The sequence below is a fragment of the Pleurodeles waltl genome, chromosome 4_1 (assembly GCF_031143425.1).
Source record: "Pleurodeles waltl isolate 20211129_DDA chromosome 4_1, aPleWal1.hap1.20221129, whole genome shotgun sequence".
NCBI lineage: Eukaryota > Metazoa > Chordata > Amphibia > Caudata > Salamandridae > Pleurodeles > Pleurodeles waltl.
This window is the reverse complement of record NC_090442.1, coordinates 214,586,012-214,611,012: the sequence shown is the minus strand read 5'-3', so window position 1 is coordinate 214,611,012 and position 25,001 is coordinate 214,586,012. Positions and strand designations below refer to the sequence as shown.

At 41.8% G+C, this 25,001-nt stretch overlaps 1 protein-coding gene across 2 annotated transcripts in view; it reads left to right on the top strand.

Moving 5' to 3' along the window:
• Nucleotides 1-285: 285 nt before the first annotated feature.
• The window catches only part of LOC138287598 (differentially expressed in FDCP 6-like), a 256,732-nt gene continuing 232,016 nt past the window's right edge, over nt 286-25,001 (top strand). The window contains exon 1 of one of the 2 annotated variants that reach the window (XM_069228170.1): nt 286-575. In XM_069228170.1, the coding sequence (XP_069084271.1) occupies nt 480-575 (96 nt within the window). In that variant the 5' untranslated portion in view covers nt 286-479. The remainder of the gene's footprint in view (nt 576-25,001) is intronic. The other variant, XM_069228172.1, reaches the window with a different exon arrangement.

Sequence of the window (25,001 nt, the reverse complement as noted above, 5' to 3'; positions counted from 1 at the left end):
TTGTGTGGAACGCCACAACTCCTCAAATAAAATGTGAATTTGTAACACATGTATAGCCTTTGGCTGACTGTTGGTGTCCAACGTGTGTGCGCACCTGAACTTGAGTTGCAGACTTTATGGAAGATTTGTGACTGAATTGAACCGTTTAGTAACAAATCCAAGCGAACGCGGAAAGGCCTGAGCGGTTTCTGCTGACTCGCCGTGTTTACCACAATATTTACATTGCTGGCACTTTGAGCCGCGCAGTCTCCTCCCCGCGGCGTGTTTGAGATTGCCTGGGTGGGGGATGGGCCAGGTGAAGGCCTCAGGAATCCCACGGCGCAGCCATTCTCCCAGGTGTGAGCTGCATCCCTCGCAGCGGCCCGGGCCATCAGCGTCCCTCGCTGCTGCGGAGCTGCGTCCTGTCTGTGAAGCGTCGCAGCGCTCCTTCTTAGGGCTTCCAGGCGCCTGCGTCACCAGGCCCTGAGGCGGACCTTCAAATGGACCTGAAGGGAAGCTTGCTGAAGTCCATCTGGCACGCCTTCGATGCACTGGACCTGGCGAAGAACGGCAAGGTGCCCATCTCCAAGCTAAAGGTAAAAGGGTGGCGGGGAAGGAACTGTAACAAACACCGGCCCCGCAGGGCAAAGGCCGCAGCTCAGTGCAGGGAAAATCCAGCAGGAAATCACCACCGCCGACACGTGTAACTCCGAGCACCTGAGCCGAGGCCGATGTTCCTAGTTAAATATACTGTGAGGGACAGGGCTTGCGACAGAAACCTTTTTTTTAAAAAAATAAATCTTTTTATTGCGTTCCCTGATTAGGGAAAAAGTGCAAACGCGCAAGGGTAATAACATACAGCAGACATAGACCAGCATGGTAATTAGAAGTTTGATATCTGTGGCAAGTACGATACACATTTATGTTTTTTAAAGGAACTGACGCAATTCAGCTTGCGACATAAACTCAATCACCTCTGCAGTGGGGACGGTTTTAACTACAATGCAGGTACCCCCTGACGGTGGTGCTGGAACTATGTTAAAAGCGGAGGTGCTGCCGTCTGTGTTTCCTTACTGAAGTCACAGGCATTGTGAAAAATTAAAGTGTCTCACAAAGAACACGTTCATTCCTCAGGAGAGTTGTAGGGGTGCAGTATGTAGCCGGCGGTGCACAACATTGAAATATGTTACCAAAGCGTGGTGTGGCAGTACACTGTCATTTTTAGATTGCACATTTTTTCATTGCAATGACCACTAAATGTGCACAGACGTGCAGTTTTACTAATACAATTATGCCATGCATATATGATAATGTGTGGAAGTCGGGGTTCGATGTATACTTATTCACAAAGGAAAGTGTCCCGATTTGTTTTCATCCTATTAAAATGTTTGTTTCCATCACACTTTAGAATTACAAAAAAGTGCTCAATTTGTACTCTCAAGTGCTGACAATTCTTGAAATATTTATATACAGTTCACGTTTTAGTTTGTTACAAAAACATTAACATCCTATATCCTTTCCTTTCACTCGCAAACAATATTGTCGCATAGTTCACATTACAAAATCCTCCCATTTTGTAGCTAGCGAAAGAAAACCAAATGCTAATTTCCATGTTGAGGGTGAACAGCAGTTTGTCATAGCATATTATGCCCCTTGCAGCCTTTTAGTGTAGACTATGACCTGTAGGTGTTTGGGTAGTACGTTCCATTTTTTGTGGTCTGATAATGTAGATTTTCCTAGTAACTTATGACGGAAAGTCTTAATTTTATTAAAGACACGGAGGCGAGTATTATGCTTCTCTATCTTGCTTTATTTTAAACAGCAGCAGTCAAGAAAAACGACATTTCCCATGAGGCTGAGGGAACACACAGCCAATGGGGAAAGAAAACGTATCGGCAAGGCCACCAATGAACATGTTCGAACGTACTATAAACAGTATACTTGACTGCGACCAGCCCTCTTTCTTGGTGCGAGGAAGCTAGACTGTATGAGTAAATAATGGAATAATAGAAACAACTATGGCAACTGCTAGGATTAGCGAACAAAGTTCTTGGCAAAAGTTCATCCATGACTTGAGTAGGAAGGAGGTCCAGGACGGTGAGAGTAGGTTGTGTTGAACCTTAGAGAGATGTAAGATCTGACTTGGTGATGTTGGAGACATTGTCCGGCAATCAAGAATGGTTCTGAGGTTGGTTTGTTGTTGCTGTGGGAGGGAAGAAGAATCGACAAAGATTAGAGCATTTGAGGTGGGATAATACTCGCCTCCGTGTCTTTAATAAAATTAAGACTTTCCGTCATAAGTTACTAGGAAAATCTACATTTTATGGCAAGACCGGAGGCTCCTATTATGCTTTTTTAAAGCATGTTAACAATTATTGAGGTTGCTGTATGAACTGGTTTACAATAGAAGGTTCTGAAAACATAATCATTGGACCAATCGGCCGATCTCAGAATGTCCTCTAATCTGGAGCCTACCCAGAATGCTTTGGAGGCCATGGCACCCCTGGAAGAGTGCGCTCCGAATACGGAAGTGTCTATGCCCGCTAAGGTCATGACCCAGCGGACCCATCTGGCTAGAGTAGCAAATGAAACAGGTTTATGGGGTTTGCGGAAGGAAATGAGGAGTTGGGAAGAGGACGTTCTGAGATTGACTGCGATCTTCGTAGACTTTGAGACATTGTCCTACGCATAATTTGGATTGATTGGGGAAATAGGGGTAAAATACTGAACGTATATTTGTTTTGGTACGTTTATTAATGGTAAATAGCACACCTGTTGGAGAAAATTGGCGGGATGATACATCTAATGCTTTGACATCTGATAGTCGTTTAAGAGATACTAAACATAATAACATTGTTAGTTTGGCTGAAAGCCTTTTTAGAGAAAGATCAGAATTGTCATGCCATGAAAGAAATAGATTTAAAACAACATTGACATCCCAAAGTTTAGAGTATTTGGGTAATGGGGGAAAGAAAACTTGACTCCCTTGAGTAGGCGGCATATCAGGGGGTGTTCCCCGATTGGTTTTCCATTGATGTGGGTATGATGAAGGGAAATAGGAGATTAATTGTCCTATAAGACTTACCAGTACCGGCTTGGGCCGCCAGGAAATTTACAACATAATTTAGATCTGTTGAAAAGGGATTGATATTCCTTCCCATACACCAGCTTGACCAAAGCGACCAGGTGGATTTGTACGCCTTTCTAGTGCCGGGGGCCCAGGCGTTGTTAATGAAATCTGCAGCTTCTGTCGAAATCGGGACGGTAGGTTGGGTATACCTGAAACCTTCCGGGCCGAAAGGGTAAGAGTATTGTTGAGAATGAGAGGATGAGGAGAGCCGGTGGGATTCCGAAGGAGGGAAGGGAAAATTGGGAGGAGGACTGGGAAGTCGGTAGTTAATTCGAGGAGAGGGGGAAACCATACTTGAGATTACCAAAATGGAGCTATGAGGATTAAAGAAGCTTTTTGGCGTCTGACTTGGGCGAGAACTCTGGTAATCATTAGGAAATGAGGGAAGGCATAATTGAGTGAAGATGACCAGTCCTGAAGAAAAGCATCGGAAGCTAGGGCCGAAGGATCCGGGCGCCAACTGAAGAACAGAGGGAGTTGTGAATTTAGTCGAGAGGCGAATAGGTCTATTTTGAAAGGACCCCATTTGTGAAGGAGAGATTGAAATACTGAGGGATGAAGTTTCCAGTCGCTGGAGTCTCTGAGGTGACAGGAGTGCCAGTCTTCGACTTCGTTTAGGGAACCTGGAAGATATTCTGCTAATAGGGAAATTTTGTTGTGAAGGCAGAATTCCCATAGACTTTTTGCCAGGTCTGCTAAGGGTTTTGACCTGGTGCCCCCTAAGTGGTTTATGTAGCGGACAGCTGACACATTGTCCATACGGAGGAGGATGGTACACTGGACTCGTTTTTTTGCGAGGCTTTTGATTGCAAAGGTGCCCGCAAGCATCTCTAAATAGTTGATATGCAATTTGGACTCCTCTGAAGACCAGAAACCTCCAGTCGAGATTGCGCCACATCAGGCGCCCCAGCCCATCAGACTTGCATCTGATTCTAGCACAAGATCTGGGGCTGATGGAAAGATAGTCTTGATGTTCCAGGCATCTAAATGGTCTATCCACCATTGGAGCTCTAGACGGGACTCTTGGTCAAGATTGATGTTTTCTGAATAGGAGAGGCCTCTTCTGAGGTGCTGAATTTTTAGTCTCTGGAGAGCTCGATAATGAAGAGGGCCGGGGAAGATGGCTTGAATTGAGGAGGTGAGAAGGCCTACGACTCTGGCTAGGGACCGGAGGGAGATTTGAGAACTCTGAAGCAGTTTCAGGATCTCTGATTTCGTGGACTTTACCTTTTGTTGCGGAAGTTGCAGAATGGCTGTCGAAGAGTCGATTATGAAACCCAGAAATTCTATCCTTTTTGAAGGGATAAACACAGATTTTTCTTTGTTGACAAGAAAACCCAATTGGGATAAGAGAGAACATGTGATTTGGAGATGGTATTGAAGGGAGTGATAGTCCTGGTGCATTAGTAGGATGTCGTCTAGGTAAATGAGTAGTCTGACTCCCAAGGACCTGAGGTGAGTCGTGATTGGTTTCATTATTTTTGTGAAGCACCAGGGTGCTGAGGAGAGACCGAAGGGAAGGGAGGAGAAATGAAAAGTTTGTCCTTGCCATTGGAATTGGAGGAATTTTCTGTGTGTTACATGTATGGGTACGGATAAATATGCGTCTTGGAGATCCAGACGAACCATGTAGTCGTGTGGGAGAAGGATATCTCTTAAGTGAATAATGGTTTCCATTTTGAAGTGTCTGTATACGACAAATCGATTGAAATTTCTTAGGTTGATGACTGGTCTTGGTTTTTTGTTCTTCTTTTGTACTAAAAATAGGGTACTGATAAAGTCGGATGGATCCGGACGGGATATTTGAATGGCTTGTTTGAGGAGGAGTGACTGTATTTCTAGTGAAATTAGGGATGTCATTTCCGAAGAGAAGAAAAGGGGGGGAGGGAGGGATGTTTGGTGTGGGACTGAATAAAGTTCTATGGTGTAACCTTGTACTGCATTGAGCATCCATGGGTCTGAAGTAATGCTCTTCCATTTTTGTATGTAGTGACGAAGACGACCACCTATAGGAGGAAGGCCATAATTGGGGCTTACCTTGTTGGTAGTTGAACCTGGATCCGCGTTGTCCATGACCACGGGAGCCTCTGTAGCGTTGGGGATAGAATTGAGGCTTGTAGGGTTGTGTGTCGTAATTGGGATTGTAGGAATTGTAAGTATTGAAGGAGCCTCTGAGTCTGAAGGAACGGCCGGTAAAGCGGCTCCTGCCTGTAACGGTCTTGCCAAAAACACGCTGGTGGAAAACTTTTTTAATTGATTGCTGTGCCTTGTCTATTGAGGCGATGGTGGAGACGAACTTTCCCAAGTCTTTTATAAAGGAATCTCCAAAGAGGAGGCCATCAGCTTTGACGCCAGGGTCAATGAAGGCTAGGTTGGCCAATTTAGGGTCCAATTTGAGTAGGAGGCCTTTCCGTCTCTCGTGAATGATAGCGGAATTGGCGTTGCCCAGGAGGCAAAAGGCTCTTTGGATCCACAAGGATAGTTCCGCAGGATCAATGTCAATGTTCTCAGATTTGGCTGATTCTGCCATGTCGAAAATTCTCGCCAGAGGACCCACTAGGTCTAAAAGTTTGTCCTGGCAGTTAGACCAGGCCTTATCAACGCCCTTACGGGGGTCTTTACCAAATTTGGAAAAGAAGGTGAGGAGGGATTGGTCGATAGATGGAGTAGATGTGACATTGGATGAAAGGGAAGGTCGGGGCATTCTGATTTGAGTTTGGACCTAGTGGGTTTATCGAGTGGGAGTCTTAATCCAGAGGAGATATAGTCTGCAACATGTGAAGAGGGAAGCCACTCAGTAGAGTTAGGGTGGTGGATGAAGGAGGGATTAAACATGGGATTACCATTTGGGTCCAGGATTTGTTTGGGTGTAAATGGGTTAGTGGACGAGTCAAGTTTTGACTTTTTGGTGGGGGGTGGGGGGATTGAGACTGGGAGCCCCAGATATCTGTGACGTCATCAGGATCGTCTAAGTCACACATGTCATCGTCTGTGTCGGAGATGTGGGATATAAATATTTTTTGTGGCGTAGCTAAAACATGTTTAGTCTTTTCTGAACATTTTAGTTTGGGTTTCCCCTCCTTAGAAGGAGGCCTTTGAGGAGACTTGTCCTCGGTCTGGGGTGAAGAATTTTCACCAGTCATGCTAGCGCCATCAGGGGTGACTGTATTGGAGTCTTTTTGGGCAGACAAATCCTTAGATATCTTTCTTTTTCTGCGTTCCCCCGCAGAATGGGCCGATAAGGATTTGGAAACCATGTCCTGTATAGAGGATTGGAGGTTTTTAGTAATTTTGCCCATTGAATTATTGATGGCTTTTGCCACAGAATCATTAATAAAGTTATCAAGTTCTTGGTTAAAATTATCCTCTTCATTATGGGCATTGTTTGTCATGTTGAAGGAGGAAAGGGTTAATGAAATGTTGTAGAAGGTGGAAGTAAGAAAGAACACGCCCCCGGGGGGGGGGGCGTTGCCTGTGTGAGGAGGTTGGCCGGATACAAGAGAGGAGAACAGGCAGCGGCGAGAGGCAGCTGGGTGGTAGAAAGCCTGAAGCGCGGTCGTCTGAGGTGAGACGGAGCCGCGTAACGGGAGAAAGCGGCCGTTGGAACGTTCGCACGTTCCAGAGAAAATGTCGGCGCGAGGGGGAAAACAATAATATTCATGAAGAGGAAACGCTATGAGGGTAGCGATAATAAGTCACAGAGTCGCGCGGCATAAGGTTAAGAAGGGGTACAATAAACATTAAAATGATATCAATATAAGCGCGCACACAGAGTAAATATATAACATTTTGGAACACTTATCTTGACTGCGAGCAGCAAGAAAGAGGGCTGGTCGCAGTCAAGTATACTGTTTATAGTACGTTCGAACATGTTCATTGGTGGCCTTGCCAATACGTTTTCTTTCCCCATTGACTGTGTGTTCCCTCATCCTCATGGGAAATGTAGTTTTTCTTGACTGCTGCTGTTTAAAATAAAGCAAGATAGAGAAGCATAATAGGAGCCTCGGTCTTGCCATAAAATTGTGTTCCTTGTGCTTTCAACGGAAGCCATTCCATGCATTTAAGCCAGTTTGTTTCTTATAGATGAAATTAATAGATACTAGAAGTTGTCATTAGAAGGATATTCTCATGTCCATTATTGCAAGACTGTGCAGATCCCTTATGTGATGTTGATTTATTGTACTTGTATCACACTAATAGCAATATTGTCATGCATAAGAATGCATGTTTGCAGTTTAGGTGTCATTTCACTCCCATTGTTTGTGGGGATAGAATCTGTTACATAGGAAAATATAACAACGTTTAGTCTAGTGGATGTGGATGTTTAAATATACCAAATTAATTTTTGTAATTGTATTCCTTTTAAAATTATTGAACATGAATACTTATGTTGTTGCTGTCCCATCCAACTAATAACATTTGATAAGAATAGCATATTGCTGATATTTAGGAAGAGAGATGTGCCAAGTTGTGGAGCAGCCTGGTTTGATTTTTTTTTTTTTTTGCTCACTATGCCACGCAAGACAGAGACCAGCCATATGCAAATCCTGCTTTGTCCTGTTCTGGTAGGAACATGCCAGGCAAAGCCCCCTCTAGATTGGAACACACTGAATCTCAGACTGATTTAGTCCTATGTATGCCTCATCAGTGACGTAGAGTCTGATTCCATGTGGCACAGTGAGCACAGAATCCATGTATGGGCATATTGTGGTCTGAGGGGGTCACACTGATGAAAACAAAAATGGAATGGGTGGGATGCTTGCAACGGTGCATGCAACTTCTGTGTGACAGAGACTTGCCGGTTGACGGTGATAGGGAAGCAGCCACTTTCCAGTTGACTCCTGCATGGAGAACACTTGCCGGTTGACCAGCAAGTGTCTGCCACACAGGAGTTGCATGTCACTGCAGCCCTGGGTCAGTTGCCAGTGTAGCCTCGAGTGGAGGCAGTATGCTCAAAAGTAGTGGGTACCCGAAGAGGTGGGTCTGCTGTGACCTTTTGATGACCACAGTTTGTGCCGGTATATTTATTATCTTATACTTTATCACTGAATTTTATAGCAGAGTGACTCTGTTAGGTCCTTACGAATGCCCACTACACCTCATTGAGGGTAATTTTAATGCAGAAACATGTTGACCAATTCATGTACTCTGGGATGAGTCCCCTCCCTGAGTCACTCCACTGTCTTTAAATCTGTCCCTGGTGGACAAATAAAGTTGTAGGGTCTCACCAGGAGATAGTTTCAAGCTCACCATATTCTGTTTCTTCATTTTTTGCTCTCTGCTCAGTTCACCCTCACCTTAGACTCTCATAGGGTTAGTTGAATATCAAAGAGCTTCTTCTGCTTCAGGGGTTGCAGCCCACACCACAACGTGGTGTTGTGGTGTGAGGAGGGACCTTATGATGAAGCATACAACCTCAGGGCGGTGAAGGTTCTTTTCCTAAAGAAGGTTCTCTTTTCCTTGTCAGAAACATCGTTATCCAGTGATTGTTCAAACACTAGTTGGTAAACCCAGGTACATATTTGTGGTTTGATATTGCTATTTGGGGGTCTGTACCTGCTGGTCTTTAACACTCCTTGGCCTGTTTTTGTGTGTTTTGTGATGACAAGTTATGAACTCAGGAAGATCTAGTACCTCTGCAATGAGGTTTTCTTTTGAAAGAAATTTCATAAGACACTGCAGGACTAAGACAGGGAATCTACACAGCTATGGAGGAAAGCTGACAGAGCAGAGGAGAGCCAGCACAGCTGGGCATTGCTGAGAGAAACATGCAGTGTAGCATGCAGGAAGCCAGGAACCAACAGGCGCAGGTTGCTTTGTATTTGCTGGGGAGCAGTGCGGTGGCCTGATGTGAGGAGAAGTGAATCCGGGTTCATCAACATAGAAGTCCAGTCCCAGGTGCTTTTAGCAGGGTTGTTGTTCGTGTCCCGTGCCAGAGGTGCTGGGAGGACCATGGTTACAACGGCATGTGTCAGGAGGTGCAGCATTGAGGTGGGGGAAGGAATGGAAGGAACCCGCTTATCCGGAGCTTGTTGCAGCCTGGTGCCTGTAACTGTCAGTGAAATGTTGATGACCACGGGAGAAGAGAAAGTAGAGTGCTGCTTTGTATGCCCATCAAGTCGGGGGAGGAAGAGCCCAGAAAGTCAGGAGGACTGGAGCTCATATTGTGCCCTGTATGATGCTATCTGCTCCATCTGCCCAGAATACAGGGTATGATTGAAAGCTTTTTGTGCTTTACCTTGTTGCCAAAGAAAAGGGCAGTAGTAGTTGTGGGACAAGATTGGTGAGTCTGAAGTGTCTATGCCTTGCCTCTTCCCACCTGACCTTCCACTGATTGCTGCAAGGAACCTGACCCCTCCTTTTATCTACCACCCCGCTCGAGGAGTCAAGAGGAGGATGGTGACTCGGAGGTGTTGGGTAGGGTAGGTATGCTATGGCAGATGACAGGGGTCTGCAGCCTCTGCCTGGGCCAAGCCCAGTTTTCTTTACCTGAATCGAAATCTGAGTCCGAATTTGAATATTTGGTGGGTTCTTCGTGGAGATCTTTCAGGAGACTTCTAACTCTCCCTTTATCTCAGGCACCCTGTAAGGTCTACAAGTTTTACAAGATTGTCTGGGAATTCTTGAGAATTTCTTCTTTTCCGATATGAATCATCTTTCAACAATGCCTTCTAAAATCTTGAGACCTCAGCATAATATGCATACCACTACTAAAACCCAGGTCTCTTAATTTGGATAATTTAGGGTAGAATATTGATTCTGAAGCTTTGGTGGAAGTTACCTCCTTCCACCACCAAGTCCAGACAACAGTTGGAAACTTTAAACATTTCAAAGTTAATAAGAGTCCAAACCAGAACTCTTGAAAAGTTCCTGCACAAACTTGTTGGTTGGAGAAAATAACTTGGTCGACCTAGACAACTCAAATACAGAGTCGCACCGTAGCGTAACCCCCCGATACCAACTCTGGTTTGGCAAATGAGGCTTCACTGAAGGATCTGTGTACATCATAGTTGAGAACTTCATGTTTTGACTTCAAGATGTCATGCAATTATTCTTTTGCTGGACTTGCTGATATTCATAATGATATCAATTTGATATCCGGTATGAAGTTTGGCTCTGTAGGTTGTGTTGAGAATTACATGTAGCCACGATAAAGGGAAGGGATAGCGTTCTTAGCGAGGAGTAAGTTCTTATAGTTTCTCAAACCCATTGTGTCTCTTCCTCTCTGCAGTTAGATGCCCACTTGGGCCATCAAACTATTGAAACCAATAGACCAATTGTTTCTATTTCCCACCCACCACTAGAATGAAAGAATTCCTCTTCTTCAAATTCACGCTATTTAGGGTCCTCTTTGTTTAACTGAGTAGAAGATGCTTCTGAATTTTCTATGCTGAATTAATTGACATTGATGCAAACTACTTTTCAGGGAATGTTAAAAGCCTTAGTTCTAGCTAATGTACACCCGTCAAAACAGACTTTGGTATTAGAAAATATTAAGACCATGCATGATTCAAGATTCATTCAAGTTCAATCCTTTGATGGGAAAGGAGCCAAAGGGGCCTTCCACACAACCAATCGCATAGACTACTTAAAGTATATTTGTATCACAATGCCTAGTCTAGTTTATCACTTGGGTGGAAGGTATGAGCCAAATAGAGGCTTCTCTAGCTATAGTACAGAGCAGGCTTCTCCAACCAGTAGTGTGTGAGCTACTAGTAGTTCTCCAGCTACCTGTGAGCAGCTCCCGTGTACAGCCCAGCATAACGATTATTATTATTAATTAATATTATTAATTAATATGTGTATACCAAAATTGAAAAGTGTGTTTTCGAGGTGTAAATGTGTGTATTTTCAGAACACATAATTTCAAAAATATATTTAAAACTGATATTTGAATAATAAATCGTGCAACATTGGAAGACTTAATACTACTTATTACTAACATTATTCCCTTAGTGCCAGGGGTTATTGCAGCCGCAACTGTTGCGTATTACCCTTGCAGAGGTACTTCGAACTGACTAAAGTTTTTTTAAATTACAGCTGGCCATCCAATACTAAGGTGATCATGGCTGGTAATCTTGCATAGCGTGGCCACTAATGTACTCCTGTCTTAAGTGTACAGCGTTAACAGTTTTGGGAGTTCCGTATGATTTTTGTGGAACAAAAGTGGGTCTCATTAGGTGGGAGTCCCCTGGTATAGACTGTTTAGAAGAATTTCTAGAAATTATCTAAAAACACTACTCAGTCATTTATTGTACAGGCAAGTGCTATTGGAATAACAGGTAGCAAGATTTCAGAGCCTATAGCTCGCTGTTATGGAGAAAAGAACAGCCTTGGCCATGCAAGATATAGAGCTTTATGGTGGTGATGATTCCACTGAAGCCAGCTATACCAAGAAAAATGCCAGTCATCCGTCCTTTCTGAGTAATCATGGGGGTTGGCTGCTACCCAAATTGAACTCTCCCATTGACCAATTCACCAGTTAAGTAAGGACTGCACAGAGTGGCTTAAAAATAAAGCCCTATCCAACCTAACCAGAACTGTTTCAGTTCTTAATGGCTTAGTTGAAAATGAAACTAGTAAATACATGTAATTCTAACCTTACAAGTCAGACACAAAAAACTTTCAAAAACGTTTATTCAACACAAGGCCATAAAAAATAACATACATACAAGTAACAAATAAATTGATTCATACAATAGAGGCTCAAGCCACTGACAGCACCATCATCATTATCCCATCAGCAATACAAAATAGATATACTGATTACACAACTAAAAGACTCATAATAAAAAGAAAATATGAATATGAGTGTAATAAAAAAACAACCAAAACATCAACCGTTCATAAGGGTTGCAGTCTTCCTTATGTTAAGTGCTTGACATAGGTAACCTAAAACAGAGGCACAACAAAATTCAGACTCTAACAATTGGAGGCGATGCAAACTAACAGAAAAAGAACAAGAACCAATGGTGTGCAACAGTGGACTTGAAAAGAGCGACCTTGATCTAGAATTAAAACTGCAGAAAATGGCCCAAAGTTTGCTTAGAAAAGACATTGCAAGGGCTGCCAGGTCCTGCTGCCAGGTGGTGCCCAGCAAAACACAAATGATGGACGGAATGCAAAACAAATCAAACATTCACCCCCAGTCACAGATCTGGGTTTAATCCATTGTTCTTTTGCTCACCATGCCACTCCAGTTTAGACCCAGCCATATGCAAATCAGTCTTGACCCTGTTCCTCATGGGAACAGTCCAGCCCGAACTGCCAGGCCAGGTCCTCCCTGGACCGGAAACAAGCATCCTGGGACCGGTTTCAGGGTTTCACCCTTCATCAGCCAGGCTAGCTTGAATCCAGTGGCATAGTGAACCCGGGACCCACGTCTGGGCATAACCGGCGGACTTATGGCAGCAAAAGCAAAGCAAAACACAAATGATGGACGGAATGTGGAACCAATCAAACATTCATCCCCAGTCACAGATCTCGGTTTAATCCATTGTTCTTTTGCTTACCATGCCACCCCAGTTTAGACCCAGCCATATGCAAATCAGTCTTGACCCTGTTCCTCATGGGAACAGTCCGCCCCAAACTGCCAGGCCTATCCAATGGAATCATTACTGTTTCATTTTATAATGACTCAGTTGAAAATGAAACTAATAATTACATGTTATTCCAACCTTACAGGTCAGACACATATTTTAAGGTCCATAATGAATGGGCATTCCACAGTCACAAAAATTCCTATCTGGAATGTTCATGGATATAATGCCTTTTCTAAATCATCAGTATGTAAACCAGTTTTAGAGGAATACCCAATTGTAATGTTACAGGAGACTTGGCTGTGAGGGAACCGATCCATGGATGGGTTTAGTATTGCCTAGAGTGCTTCTTTTTCAAATTCTGAGCAGGCTTGGGGGCAGAGCAGTTGATCCTCGTGTCAGTGTTTTGAAGATAAATAGTTTCCCTGTTGTAGTCAACATGTAATTTGCTGCTAGCCTGTTCCATTGTTTTATTCCATGGCAAAAGAACAAACAATTTACTAGTATGTTTAAATGCCTATATACTGCCCCATTGCTCTTGGTTTGAAGATGAACTGGAAAAATTGAATTATGATTTGTCTAATTTGCATTGCAACTTTACATCCACATTGTTTATTGTAGCTGATGGCTTTAAATCAAAGCTTTCTCTTGGTAATTTTGATGACTATTTGGAAGATCAAATGTGTTACTATGAAATTACCAAAGTGGCGTGCCAGGCTGGTAATGATTCTGGTAGAACTGATAAGGCGCTGTTGATCCTTGTGCGAAACAATCTAATTAATGACAATGGGCAAAATTCAAGTGACACGCCTGCTGCTTCTACATCTAGTTATCATAAATCCCCAACCGATTATATATTTATACAGCTTGAGCAGTTTGGAATGGACAATAGCTTTGAGATTAAAGATTTGGGTCTAAGGGCCATATGTAAGAACACATTTTCCCATAGACACAGAATGGGTAAAACCCTTTGCTACATCTGGCCCTAAGTGACCACCTAGCCATGGAGATCGTGCTAACGGGTAAATATAACTTTAGCCAAAGCCAACACTGGACCTTGCTCTAACTCTTAAACCTAAAATAGGTGGTCCGAATCACTGATGAAATTATTCCAGAAATAGGTTATATATCATTTGATAAGGGCTTGCTAGACACCAATGGCATTCAGTGGTATAACTAGTTAATAAATAGAGCTGTGAAGCTCCTAAAAGCAAAATACAACCCAAGACACATAGGTAGTTCCAATAAAAGAGGCTTTTGGAATGTCGTTCGATCAGCAGTGCTAAAACCTCCACAGGGATTTGAATAGATTATGGCATAAAATGATTAAAGATGGAAGCGAAATTTGTTTAAAGTATATTGCACTATCAATGAGAGGAAAAAAAGTTTTTATGAATTAAATTGCAATAAAATTCAGGAAGCAATATTGCTAAATAACTCAAAATTATTCTGACGCTTGGTAAATAGTGAGGTTATAGCATCATCCTCAGGACTCACGGGTCAGGTTACTGAATCAAAATGGGTCGATTTTTGTCACTATACCAGTGGCAGGTCCTCTGCAATGGTGGAGGAGTGTTGCCCACTGGTTCCGCGCCAGCAGCTGAAAAATAAAATAATATTTTATTACTGTTTTATTTTTCAGGTGCTGGCTGAGCCAGCATGCGCAGGGAGGGGTGGGGCCGGGCCATGGGATGAGGAGAAGGAGTTAAGGCTCTGGTGTGCACTTAAAAGTGCGCATGTCAGTTTGGCCGGCCGTCTTAGACCAGGCAAACAGACATGCGCTCTTAGGTTTCTCCAAACCCAGCTGTGTAGCACAGCCGGGTTGAAGAAACAGCACAGACTCCCATGCACACTCTGAGCGGCAGACCAAGGCACTCATGCCAATCCTGGCACTGTTCTCATGCTAGGTATAGGCCTGAGGCAAGTCAAAAAGTGCTTTGCCTATGGAAACATGACATATGTATGTGTGTACATATGTGTATATATATATATATATATATGTATATGTATATGTGTGTATATATGTGTGTGTGTGTGTATATATATATATATATATATATATATATATATATATGTGTGTGTATATATATATATATATATACACATATTTGTGTGTGTGTATGTATACATACCGTCTACTACGGGTAAAGATCATTTTTGCAATTCACCAAAGGTGTCCGAGCTTTCCTTTTACATGTGAGGATGCACTGATGTGTGTGTATGTGTGTGTGTATATGTATGTGTATGTGTATATATATATATATATATATATATATATATACGACTGTCCCGACATTGAGGCAAAATATATTAAGAAGGAGATTCTTGCAGAGGTCATTGTGTAATTGTGCTCACTATCCAAATGGAAATAAGCAAAAATAAAACTCAAGTACTCATTTCGCAAAGCTAACACAAACACTTTGCTAGTGGACTCTAGTGTCTACTCATTCCGGAGACTCCCATATGTTGGACATGTATGTTACCCAGTCAGTAGTATTTGTAAACATAAGTATATATTTTAAATGCTTTGCTTTTAAAAAATTCATTAACTCTACAAGAAAGAAGTGCATGGGCCCAAAAAGCAAGGTGGAAGGATATGAAAAGGCAGAAAAGTGGCTATTTGGAATTATACTTACGTGAGGGCAGAGGACGGGCAAGGTCTCTGGCAAGACGCTCTACGGGACTCATGCCAGACGAACAAGGGGCATCCCCTCTGCCATTCGCTTGAGCTTTTTCAGCAATCAAGTTGGTCAGCTATTTATAGAATAGATAGGTACCACACACTCATTTTGCAAGGGGTGGATTACATGAGGGTATCCATCAAAGACAACCATCCTGAGAGTAGGTTGGTTTTCTGGCCCTAAAGAATTGCCATGATCCATATGGGACATTAAGTAGCCAAGAAACAAGACGACCTTATTCCATTCATACACCTGAGTCAGAAAGATCATTGCACCCATTACTCACTCGCTCTGTTGCTTTTAATCATGACGGGTGCCTCTACACAATAAACTGATTTTGGATCTCCTCTAGTCATTTTTAATTTACCTTTCGTGCACCAATCTACTCACTCTCATAACACCACACCTCCACTGCATCTCACCATTCACATCGGCAACCACAAAAGATCTCTGGCAAAGAGCCCCCAGTGGGACCTGTTGGGCATTGCACGGCCGGCCCAACATGGAGCTGCCCGATGATGAAGCATGACACCCCTTGAGGTGTGTGAGGGCTCTTGCTCCTGAAAGGGGCTACCCCCGTGTGGGGTTCAGACCTGCACGCAGTGCTTTTTGTTTTTGTAGAAACTGCATACTTACCTTTAGTTATTATTTGGAATCAAACCATTGAATTGGGTAATTTTTTTAAAATCTCTCTTTATTGTTGTTTTGTTTTGTTACAATACAGTACACATTTTGCATAATTTCGCAACATTTTCTGGTTTCCAATATTTGTTTACATTAGTTTACAATATTATTTAGAATGTTTGCAACCATATAAACCTTAATAACCACTGTGTAACTTTGGTAACTTCGGTCGGCAGTCATTTATTTTCTGTGTTTCACTTTTGGGGGACATCCAGCTTAGACACAATTTCCAGCAGGCAGACGGGAAGAAGCCTCCTTCGCAAGAGGGTGGAAGTTGTCTAGTCCAGAAGTCCCCCAAATGTGATACATAGAGAATAATTGTATAGGTTTGACAGAGAGTGTTTTTGATTATCTGTCAGATCACGTCAGTGACATTGTGCCTAGACCCATCAGCAAAGAACTTGCCAAGCGCTGGCTACCCTACCTGGGCCACTCTAATGAACTCATCACTTGCATGGTGTCTTCCACGGTTGCTTGAAAATTACTCAAGTCTCCACCCTCCACCCTCCTGAAAAAACCCTAAGCTGATGCCAGTGACCTCAATCAGTTTGGACCTGTTTTAACCCATCCCTTCCTAGTTAAGTTTCTAGTAAGCTGTGCAGCCTCTCAACTTTCTCTTCACTTCAAGGCTAGTAAATCTCCCAGACTGTTTGCAGTCTGGATTTAGGCAGGGCTGTAGAACAGAGGTTATTATTTGTAAATGGTTGAGGACGCACTTTGCTTCCTTGATTCTGGAGACTCCTGCCTTTGTGTTATACTAGACTCTTCAGTGGCCTTCAGTAGTCAATTATTACTCGCTGCCTGGCAAATTGGTATTGGCGGAACCATTCTGAAATGGTGCTGGGGTCAGAATATTGTGGTGGTGGACCATATCTGAGTTTTTCAGTGTACGAGTGTATTTATTCTCATTTGACTGCTTGATACACTCTAACTAATAGATAGAAAATAAAGAATGCAGCCCTTTTTGGGATTTTAAAAGTTTAGAACGGTAACAAATTATAATCGGGCATCAAATTGAGAGGCATTCAGCCACAACTAAATACTTTAACAAAAGTAATTGTTTACATGTAAATCATAAACACACTAAACAATCAAAAAATAGAACGTAGTGCTTCTGCTATAAGTTATAGGCTAAATACTCCCATATGACTTATTTGTGGTTTTGAATAAAGTGTATTATTGGAAAAATGGCAATAATACATTTCATTCAAAACGACAAATAAGTCAAATGGGAGTATTTAGCTTAGAACTGGTTGATGTCCTAACCCATTTACACATTTTAAACGAATAAAAAAGTGTCTATCTATTTTATACTGACACTTACTCAACAAGAGTTGAGATGTACAATTCCACTTTACACTGCTTAGGTAGGAGCACTACATGGAGATTTTTTTTAAAAATATAGCTTTGATAAAATTAAAACATTGAGGTACTACCCCAGGCGCTTTCACTGACTGCATTAGTTTAGGGGTTACAAGTTTGGGTTTGCTTTGGCCAAAAGAAAGAGCTTTATTATTGTCATTTGTAAAGTGCCACAGTTACTTAGAAAGGTGTTCTGGTGCTACAACGGCATCACCAAGTGATTCAGCTGACTCATAGTCTCACACTAATGCTTCTTTGTTTACAGAAGTCATAATAAAAACATGTTTTAAAATGTTATTACTAATATCTGCTTCAGAGCTATAAGACTTACAGAACTGAAACATAACTCCACATTACAGGAAATCTGTCCTTTTCACAGACACAGCCATCACTCTTGATGTGCATCTACTAGGATCTTCGGCCATTGATATAACAGTGCCCTCTAAGGTCTTGCTATTTAAAATGGAGACATGTTTTGGTCCATTGACTACAAAATAGTTGAGCTATCCATCCAATTTCTTCTTAATGTGATTGAGTCAGAGTCTGATAGGTAAGAATACCATAAAAATACATTATCTTTTTGTGTGTGTGTTTTCTGACACTAAATTAGAACATTTTGGCAGATGATCTTTGCAGCTGCTTATTTAATATCTAGGTGCATGCTTAGTAAAAAAATAAATGTTGATGGGTGCATGGGTGTGGTGCAGTGAGATGGGGTGGCGTATGTGGCTCAAACTGTAATGTGTTCATTTGAGAGTGATCAATACCCTCAAAAGAATCCTTGATGAAAAGAGTCTGAAACATGGCCTGCTAAATGGGAAGGAAAATATAAGGGAGTACAAAGGCATCTAAACAGAACAGACTACTGTACTAAATGTAGAATGATAGTGACCACAGCTGCAAAGGCCCTCTCATCAGCTCAACCGGCCCTCCCTTTTTCTAATGGAAATGACTAAGTGAAAATAGCATCTGTTATGATCATTTCTGATGTTGATTATGAACTTTGATTTTGAGGGAAAGCATTAATAAGCTATTATTGTAACTTTGAAAGTAGAGCTATCTGCATTGTTATTGACTGTTTGACTGCACTAATATAGTGTTTTTACATCAAGGGAGTGTCGGTCTAAGTGCAATCTGTAGTAAAATACTATGCAAACAGTACTCTGGCCACTGCCAATTCACAGACAGGATTAGGTTGTGTGCTGTATCTAATCTTATAGTATTAGCGAACATCACTTGAATTGTTTCTTCTTTTCTCTCAGCCTTTACACCCTTTAATTTAAAATCAATCCTCCATTCCCAGCCCCCTTTACCTCATCCCATGAAAGCTGATTCAGCATAATGCCAGAAGTACAGCAAGTGACACTACCGACCTTTAGAGATCCAATGACTTGGTTGACTCTTTGTCCCACAGCAGTGTCATAACCACAGAAATATGCAAATCATATTGTTTGGATGGAAAATGAAAATAAATGTACCAGGTAATTGTTCAAAAGAGATATAGAGGGTATACACTCTGAGACTCCAATAGAATGAAAGGGAGAACCTGATGGTGCTATCCACTGGCACAAGGATGTATGGGACCTGTTTGAGTGCCAGAAAGCGGGTTGATATTAAGAGGTCAGGGTATCCTAATAAACTTACCACGGTTCGGTCTCAACACAGTTATCAATGAAACTCTGCTCAACTCCTGATGGCTGTGCACCAGCAACAGGCAGCCCTCCAGAGAAATGTGGTTTATGTTCAAGCAGTTTTAAGAATTTTAAAGTCAAGAAAATTGCTCAATAAACTTTACAAACCAACTTTGAAAACCAGAGAAAAATGTAATGAGCAAAATACACCAAACAATCCATATCAGAGAAGGAGAACCAGAAATATGAATTGTTAAGTGTTTTCGTTATTAGGGCAAAAAGCACTTTGAGAAAGTAAATCACCAATGTCAGTGTTTAGTTGCAGGTTGACTGGGACTTGGGCAAACTTCTTACCTTTAGGCTTAGTCTACAGTTTGTTTTCTGAAAGTCCTCCAATGTGGCAGGGTCCAAGCTCAAACCTGCAAGAGGCCCTTAAAGTCAGATTTGTTGTTGTCGAGCTTCCACTGAATCCTTTGATTTTGGCATCAAAAACGTCAGTCCATACGTGTCAAGAACTTACCAGCGGTCTGCTGAGTCCCCTTCTAGATAGCCCTAAGTAAAAGCAACTCCTCCTAGTAGTCTCGGTGCCACCCTGCACACAGTAGTGTAGAGGAAAAGCATCACATGTTTTATCAAGGAACCCAAACTGGAGGAGAAACACAAAGGAACAAAAATCATGCCAATCTGAAGAGTCCTAATTTAAGATGCAGTGAATGAAGAGAATGGCTAGCACCAAACACAAGTTCCAACTGCAAGAAGAAAAAAACTGGGTCAATAATAGAAACAAGGCAATGAAGAATGTGACAAAAAAATACCGACATGCATTGTGATGCATCCATTATTCAAAACTACTTCCTTGTATGTGGTCTGAAAGGAACTGACATCACAGAAAAAGGACCATACTTCATCTTGGATTTGAGGTTTCAGACCACTACCTGTCGACTGACCACCAACTTGAAAAGAGCACTTGATATTGTTTGGCCATGCCTTCACTCTGAATACTCATGTCACCTTCTTGGGAAGTTAAAGTTAGAAGACGAAGTTTGACGTTATTCTTCCAGCGCAGCATTTTGCAAGCCCACCATGGCTGTTTGTGCCCCTAGCACAGAACAGTTCACAGGATGCCATTCCAGGATGGTTCTGACTGCTTAAATATGTGCTGAGCACCATTTTGAGATGCAGCACTTGCCAACACTGTCAATGCTTTACCCCCTTTAGCTTTTAAAGAGCCTGTAATAAGCTTAAGTTAAAGTCTTGGGAATGATATAACAGTACACTCCCTTTTAAAGACATCAGGCTTATCAGGATACCATTGAAAGAAATATTACCATCCAATAAAGGAAAATGAACAGATGTTAAGAAGATGCTAACCAGCAGGATAACCTTTCTAATGCATTAAAAATTGCAGTTCACTTCAAAATGTCTGTGGATCACAAATGTATTGAACTTCATTTTCAGGTTACCCTTCAGTTATAACCAGAGGTGGTTCAGATAGAAGTTGATAATTTGGATCAAGAACATATGGCTTCATTCGTGATGAATGAAACAGGATGAATGTTCCAAGTCAAAAGTGAGACAACTTCAAACAAAATGCCTCCCAGTTGATCCGTTATCAAAAAGTAGCCCAAAATGTCTGGGTCAAAACTTGACTGGCAAAGCATGGCCAAGCAAGAAATTAGAATACAACCAAAAAGTCTTTTTGGAAACAAAATAAGAAGAATCAGCATTTTCTTTCATCTTGACCCTTGAACAATGTAGACTTAGAGAAACAAGTTGTTTATATTTATGAAGCTGATTCAAATAGCTGTTGAAGGTACCAAAAATAATTAAGTGGAAAAAGTGTTAAATGAAAGTTTTGCATGCAAATACACAACACCCTTAATAGCATTGTGAGTCACATGATTAATGGTAGACTTTAGGAAGAAAATCGCCCTGAGTAGCATTACAGTATCACTATAGACATTGTTCCAGTCTCACATTTGTTAGTTCTTTCTGTCCATTGGACTGTGGCTGATAACCTGATGAAAGAGATTGTACAACACCCACATGTTTATATAACATTCTCCTGAAATTGAGATATTTATGTACTTCTCTCTGAAATTATGGTATGAGGCAATCCGTTAAGTCAACAAATAGTCAAAAACATTGGGTAATTTCTTCTGCTAATGGCAGTTTAATCAATGGAGGAAAATGGACCATCTTTGAACAAAGCATCTACAGTTATCTTTATCACATAATATCTTTCAAAGGGTGGAAGATCTGTTATAAAATTAATTGATTGCATATGCCTAGTTTCAGTACCCACATGTAAAGGCTGTACATCTTCAAATGGTTTAGAACATATGGATTTATGCTAAGCATAAATAGGACAAAGTAGGACATATTCCTGAATGTCCCAATTAACTGTTGACTACCAAAAAGATCACAGAACTAAATCCAAGGTGGTCTTGACTCCTCTGGTACCAGAAATAGGTGAACCATGATGCATTCTCTTTAAATCACAAGGCCTGACCATGTCTTCACTCTGAAAATCATGGTGCTCACACGTGTAGATGGAGCCCAAGTTTGACATCTTTCTTCCAGCCCATTGAGGATGATGCCTTTCTTGGCAGCCATGAGTGTTAAGACTTCAGGATGGTTTGTGCCCCACAAGTACTCATATACATGGTGGAAGTGGCATCCCAAGATGCGCCACTTGTAAGCGCAGAGATTGCTACTCCCTCCTGGATCGTTAAAGGGCTTCCGGCAAGACTTTAACACAGATCTCGACACAGATTTAAATCAAAGCTGGACTTCATAGCTGCTTCAATGCTGGGTTGGATTTGGTGCCTCGCCCCACTTGAAGGTTGTCCCTTCGGTCTTAGTCCTTTTTTTGGTTCTCAAAATCCATGAATGGGCCAGAGTTTCATTACAATGAGATAGCTGAATCAATTTTCAGGTCTCTGTTGGGCAAACCTGTATTTCTTACTTGCTGAATGTTGCATCCACTGGGAACATTCAGCACCACGTCGTGGTCCTCTGGAGTTTCAAATGTCACTACATTCCACTTCTCTAACTGCTGAGAATGTTCCTTCTGGTCACTTGAACAGCCCTTGGGTCCTCAGGGCAGGTTTCTAAACAACAAGTCTCTCTCCAGTCAGACCTCCTGCAGTGTTCAGCCTGCAGTGGTTAGCACGGCCTTCTTGGAGGAGTTTACTGCTTTTTTTTTTTTAACCTGGAGAAGGCAAACCGGAAATCAAGCACTTAACCCTTTTCGAGCTTTTCCAATTCCTGGGACCCTGTAGGAGCCAGAAGTCCTCGAGCCGCCGTCTTCCAGCTGTGTCATAGAGTGTTTGTTTTGAAGGATGTTTTCCTCCCAGGCCAAGGAGTGTTCTGAGCAGGTAGTGATTAGGTGCCATTCTTAGCTTGTGCACTAGCAATGACTATTGACTTCCTCCCATGCAGTCCTAACTAATCTCTCCTAAATTCAGTTCCTACTTTTGCAGCACTCCTGCTTTTGGTTTAGTGAAAACCTTACTGTGAACCCTAAAACAAATTGCTCCCACATCCTCCATCTGAAGAGCTTTGTTCCTTCCACTAGCCTCTCTCCTATTGAGGTGACATATCCTTCTATGTGTCAGGGCAAACATTGGTTCTCCCTTCTGCTGGGTTGGAGCCAGACTGTTAGGGAGTTCCCTGGCAATTAATGGCAGCAGTTCTTTATACCACCATTCAGCTTCTTCAAGTGAAAGGAGGAACTATTACATCTACTCTTTGTTCTGCCAACTGATCCTTGAATGAATAATCCCTGCGAACTGACCACTTGTTGACCACACTAGTGACTTCTGGGACCAGTTTTCTTTCAGGAGCAAGGACATTGGCAGGCAGCAAAGAATGTGTATTTGGCCTCTGAAGCAGGACTGAGACGCAAACTGGTTCAAAACAGGTTATCGTTCACACAGCATAAAGTATACTTTACTAAAGTTATTTTTCTGCTAAAGTTATCAAAAAGTGAGGTTCCCAAACTGAATTCAATTTAAAAAAAACTAAGTTGAAGATTACTTTTAATCATCGATCTTATCTGGAAGATATGAGTTCATTCTTCTAGCAGTAGACCTGTTTGCAGAAAATGCTGTTTTACCTACTCAGTGAAAACAGCTTCTGGACATTTGTACACTGTGAGGGCATACTATTCCCAGTGTAAGCATGCCGCATATTACATACTTCGCCCTGTGGGCGGACACGGCCAGCTTTATTGATAACTTCTCTGATATATAAAAATAGGTTTTCCTGCATGGCCAAGGTGCTTTTCCTTGCCATATATCGCTGCTGTACTGTTAAACTGCGACCCTCCAGAGTACAGTATTGCTCACTGGAGGCATATCGTTTTTGTCATATATAGTAGTGGTATGAGAACACAGGCCACATATAACATTTACTTCCATGCCATTTTTGCACCAAGATACAACAGCCTTACTGGAAGTTAAAAACACCAAACCAATTTTACACTATGCGTTTAGGCCCGATCGCTCACACTGGGGCACTGAACATCAGTGTTACAAAAATACTATCAAAGATGGGGTTCTTGCAAAAAAAAAGTGAAAAAAAATCTGAGGAGACTTCACAGAAAAGGTGACTTAGCTACAGTAATGTCCAGGTTTTGCATGGGAGTTGGATCAATAAGCCATCATAGTTTCTGGCCAACTACAGTTTCACTCTTCTGTTAAAAAATTTCTTTATGCACTTCGACGGCTGTGTAGGACAGACCTCTGGTCCATTTGGTGGTGCCCAACTAATCCCACTCATAAGTGCGAACGGTTCTCTCTCTAAGCTAGTAGGTCTGGATTTAAAAGTCTGGTGTAAAAGTTATGTTTTTTAAATACAAGTACAAAAGTAAAAGAAAGAGACAACCCATGTTTCCACCTAAACCTGGTGTCAAATTCTTACAATAAAAACCCTAACCATCATATGTCATTTTACAAAAGTACGGGTACTTCCTAGCGTGCAGACGTTATTAAACCTCACAGGAAACTATGAATCTTATTGCTACAAAGCAACAGTAGTACTGGGCTTTGAATGGCTTTAATCTAAAGGCATAGTTTAAACACACGAGAATGACATGAGAATGACTAAACAAATTTGAACATAAGGGATGAAGAGAAAAACACATTGGCAAAGTGAAATAATAGCTCACCATCCGTGGCACTGAGATGCACTACTTTTTAGGTTGATGTGCACAACAGACCTGGGACCTGTCTCTTTCATTCAAGCAAGCGGGCCAACAGCTGAAGTTGGCTGACCCTTATACCCCTTGTGGTGGGCAGGTGCAAAATGTGAATGACAGTTGAACAGACCAGTGGGTGAAGAGGGCTGATCCAAAGCTCCTTAATGTAGGTATATAGGTATGTATTTTATATTTGTGAAAGGATTTAATTACACAAGTCTTATGAGGCATTTATAGTGTCTCACCAAAAATAAAGTAGAGACAAAATTTCATCAAAACAAATGACTCAATGTTGAAAAAATACTCGAAAAAGGGCGATTGCGTACTTGACCTACTAAATTTAAGGAATAGGAAGTCCTGGGCAGGATTTTCTTGACAAATTTAGTCAGTCCGTTGGATAACCTCTGACACATCCATAATGGAAGTATTATTTGTCACATAAAGACATTTGTTATCATTTATAAAATGCCACTGTGCAAAAATGATTGCAGTACAGTCATCAATATAATTAATACATACACTGGCTACAAGAATATAAAAAGTCGATATAGAGGGCGGTTTTGGTTTCTGTGCAAAAACATAGCAATTCTCCACTGCGGATTTGAGGTATTCTTCAGTCTTTATCTTGGCATCTTTATGTACGTCTAAATACACTGTAAATGAACTATAATTAGGGTAATGCAGCGTAATATTACAATTATGATAATGTCTAGTTATATCTCTGATAATGGAACTCACAAAAGGTGAGTGCTGCCGTATTTCTGGTACAAAAAAATGAGGTTTCCAAAGGAA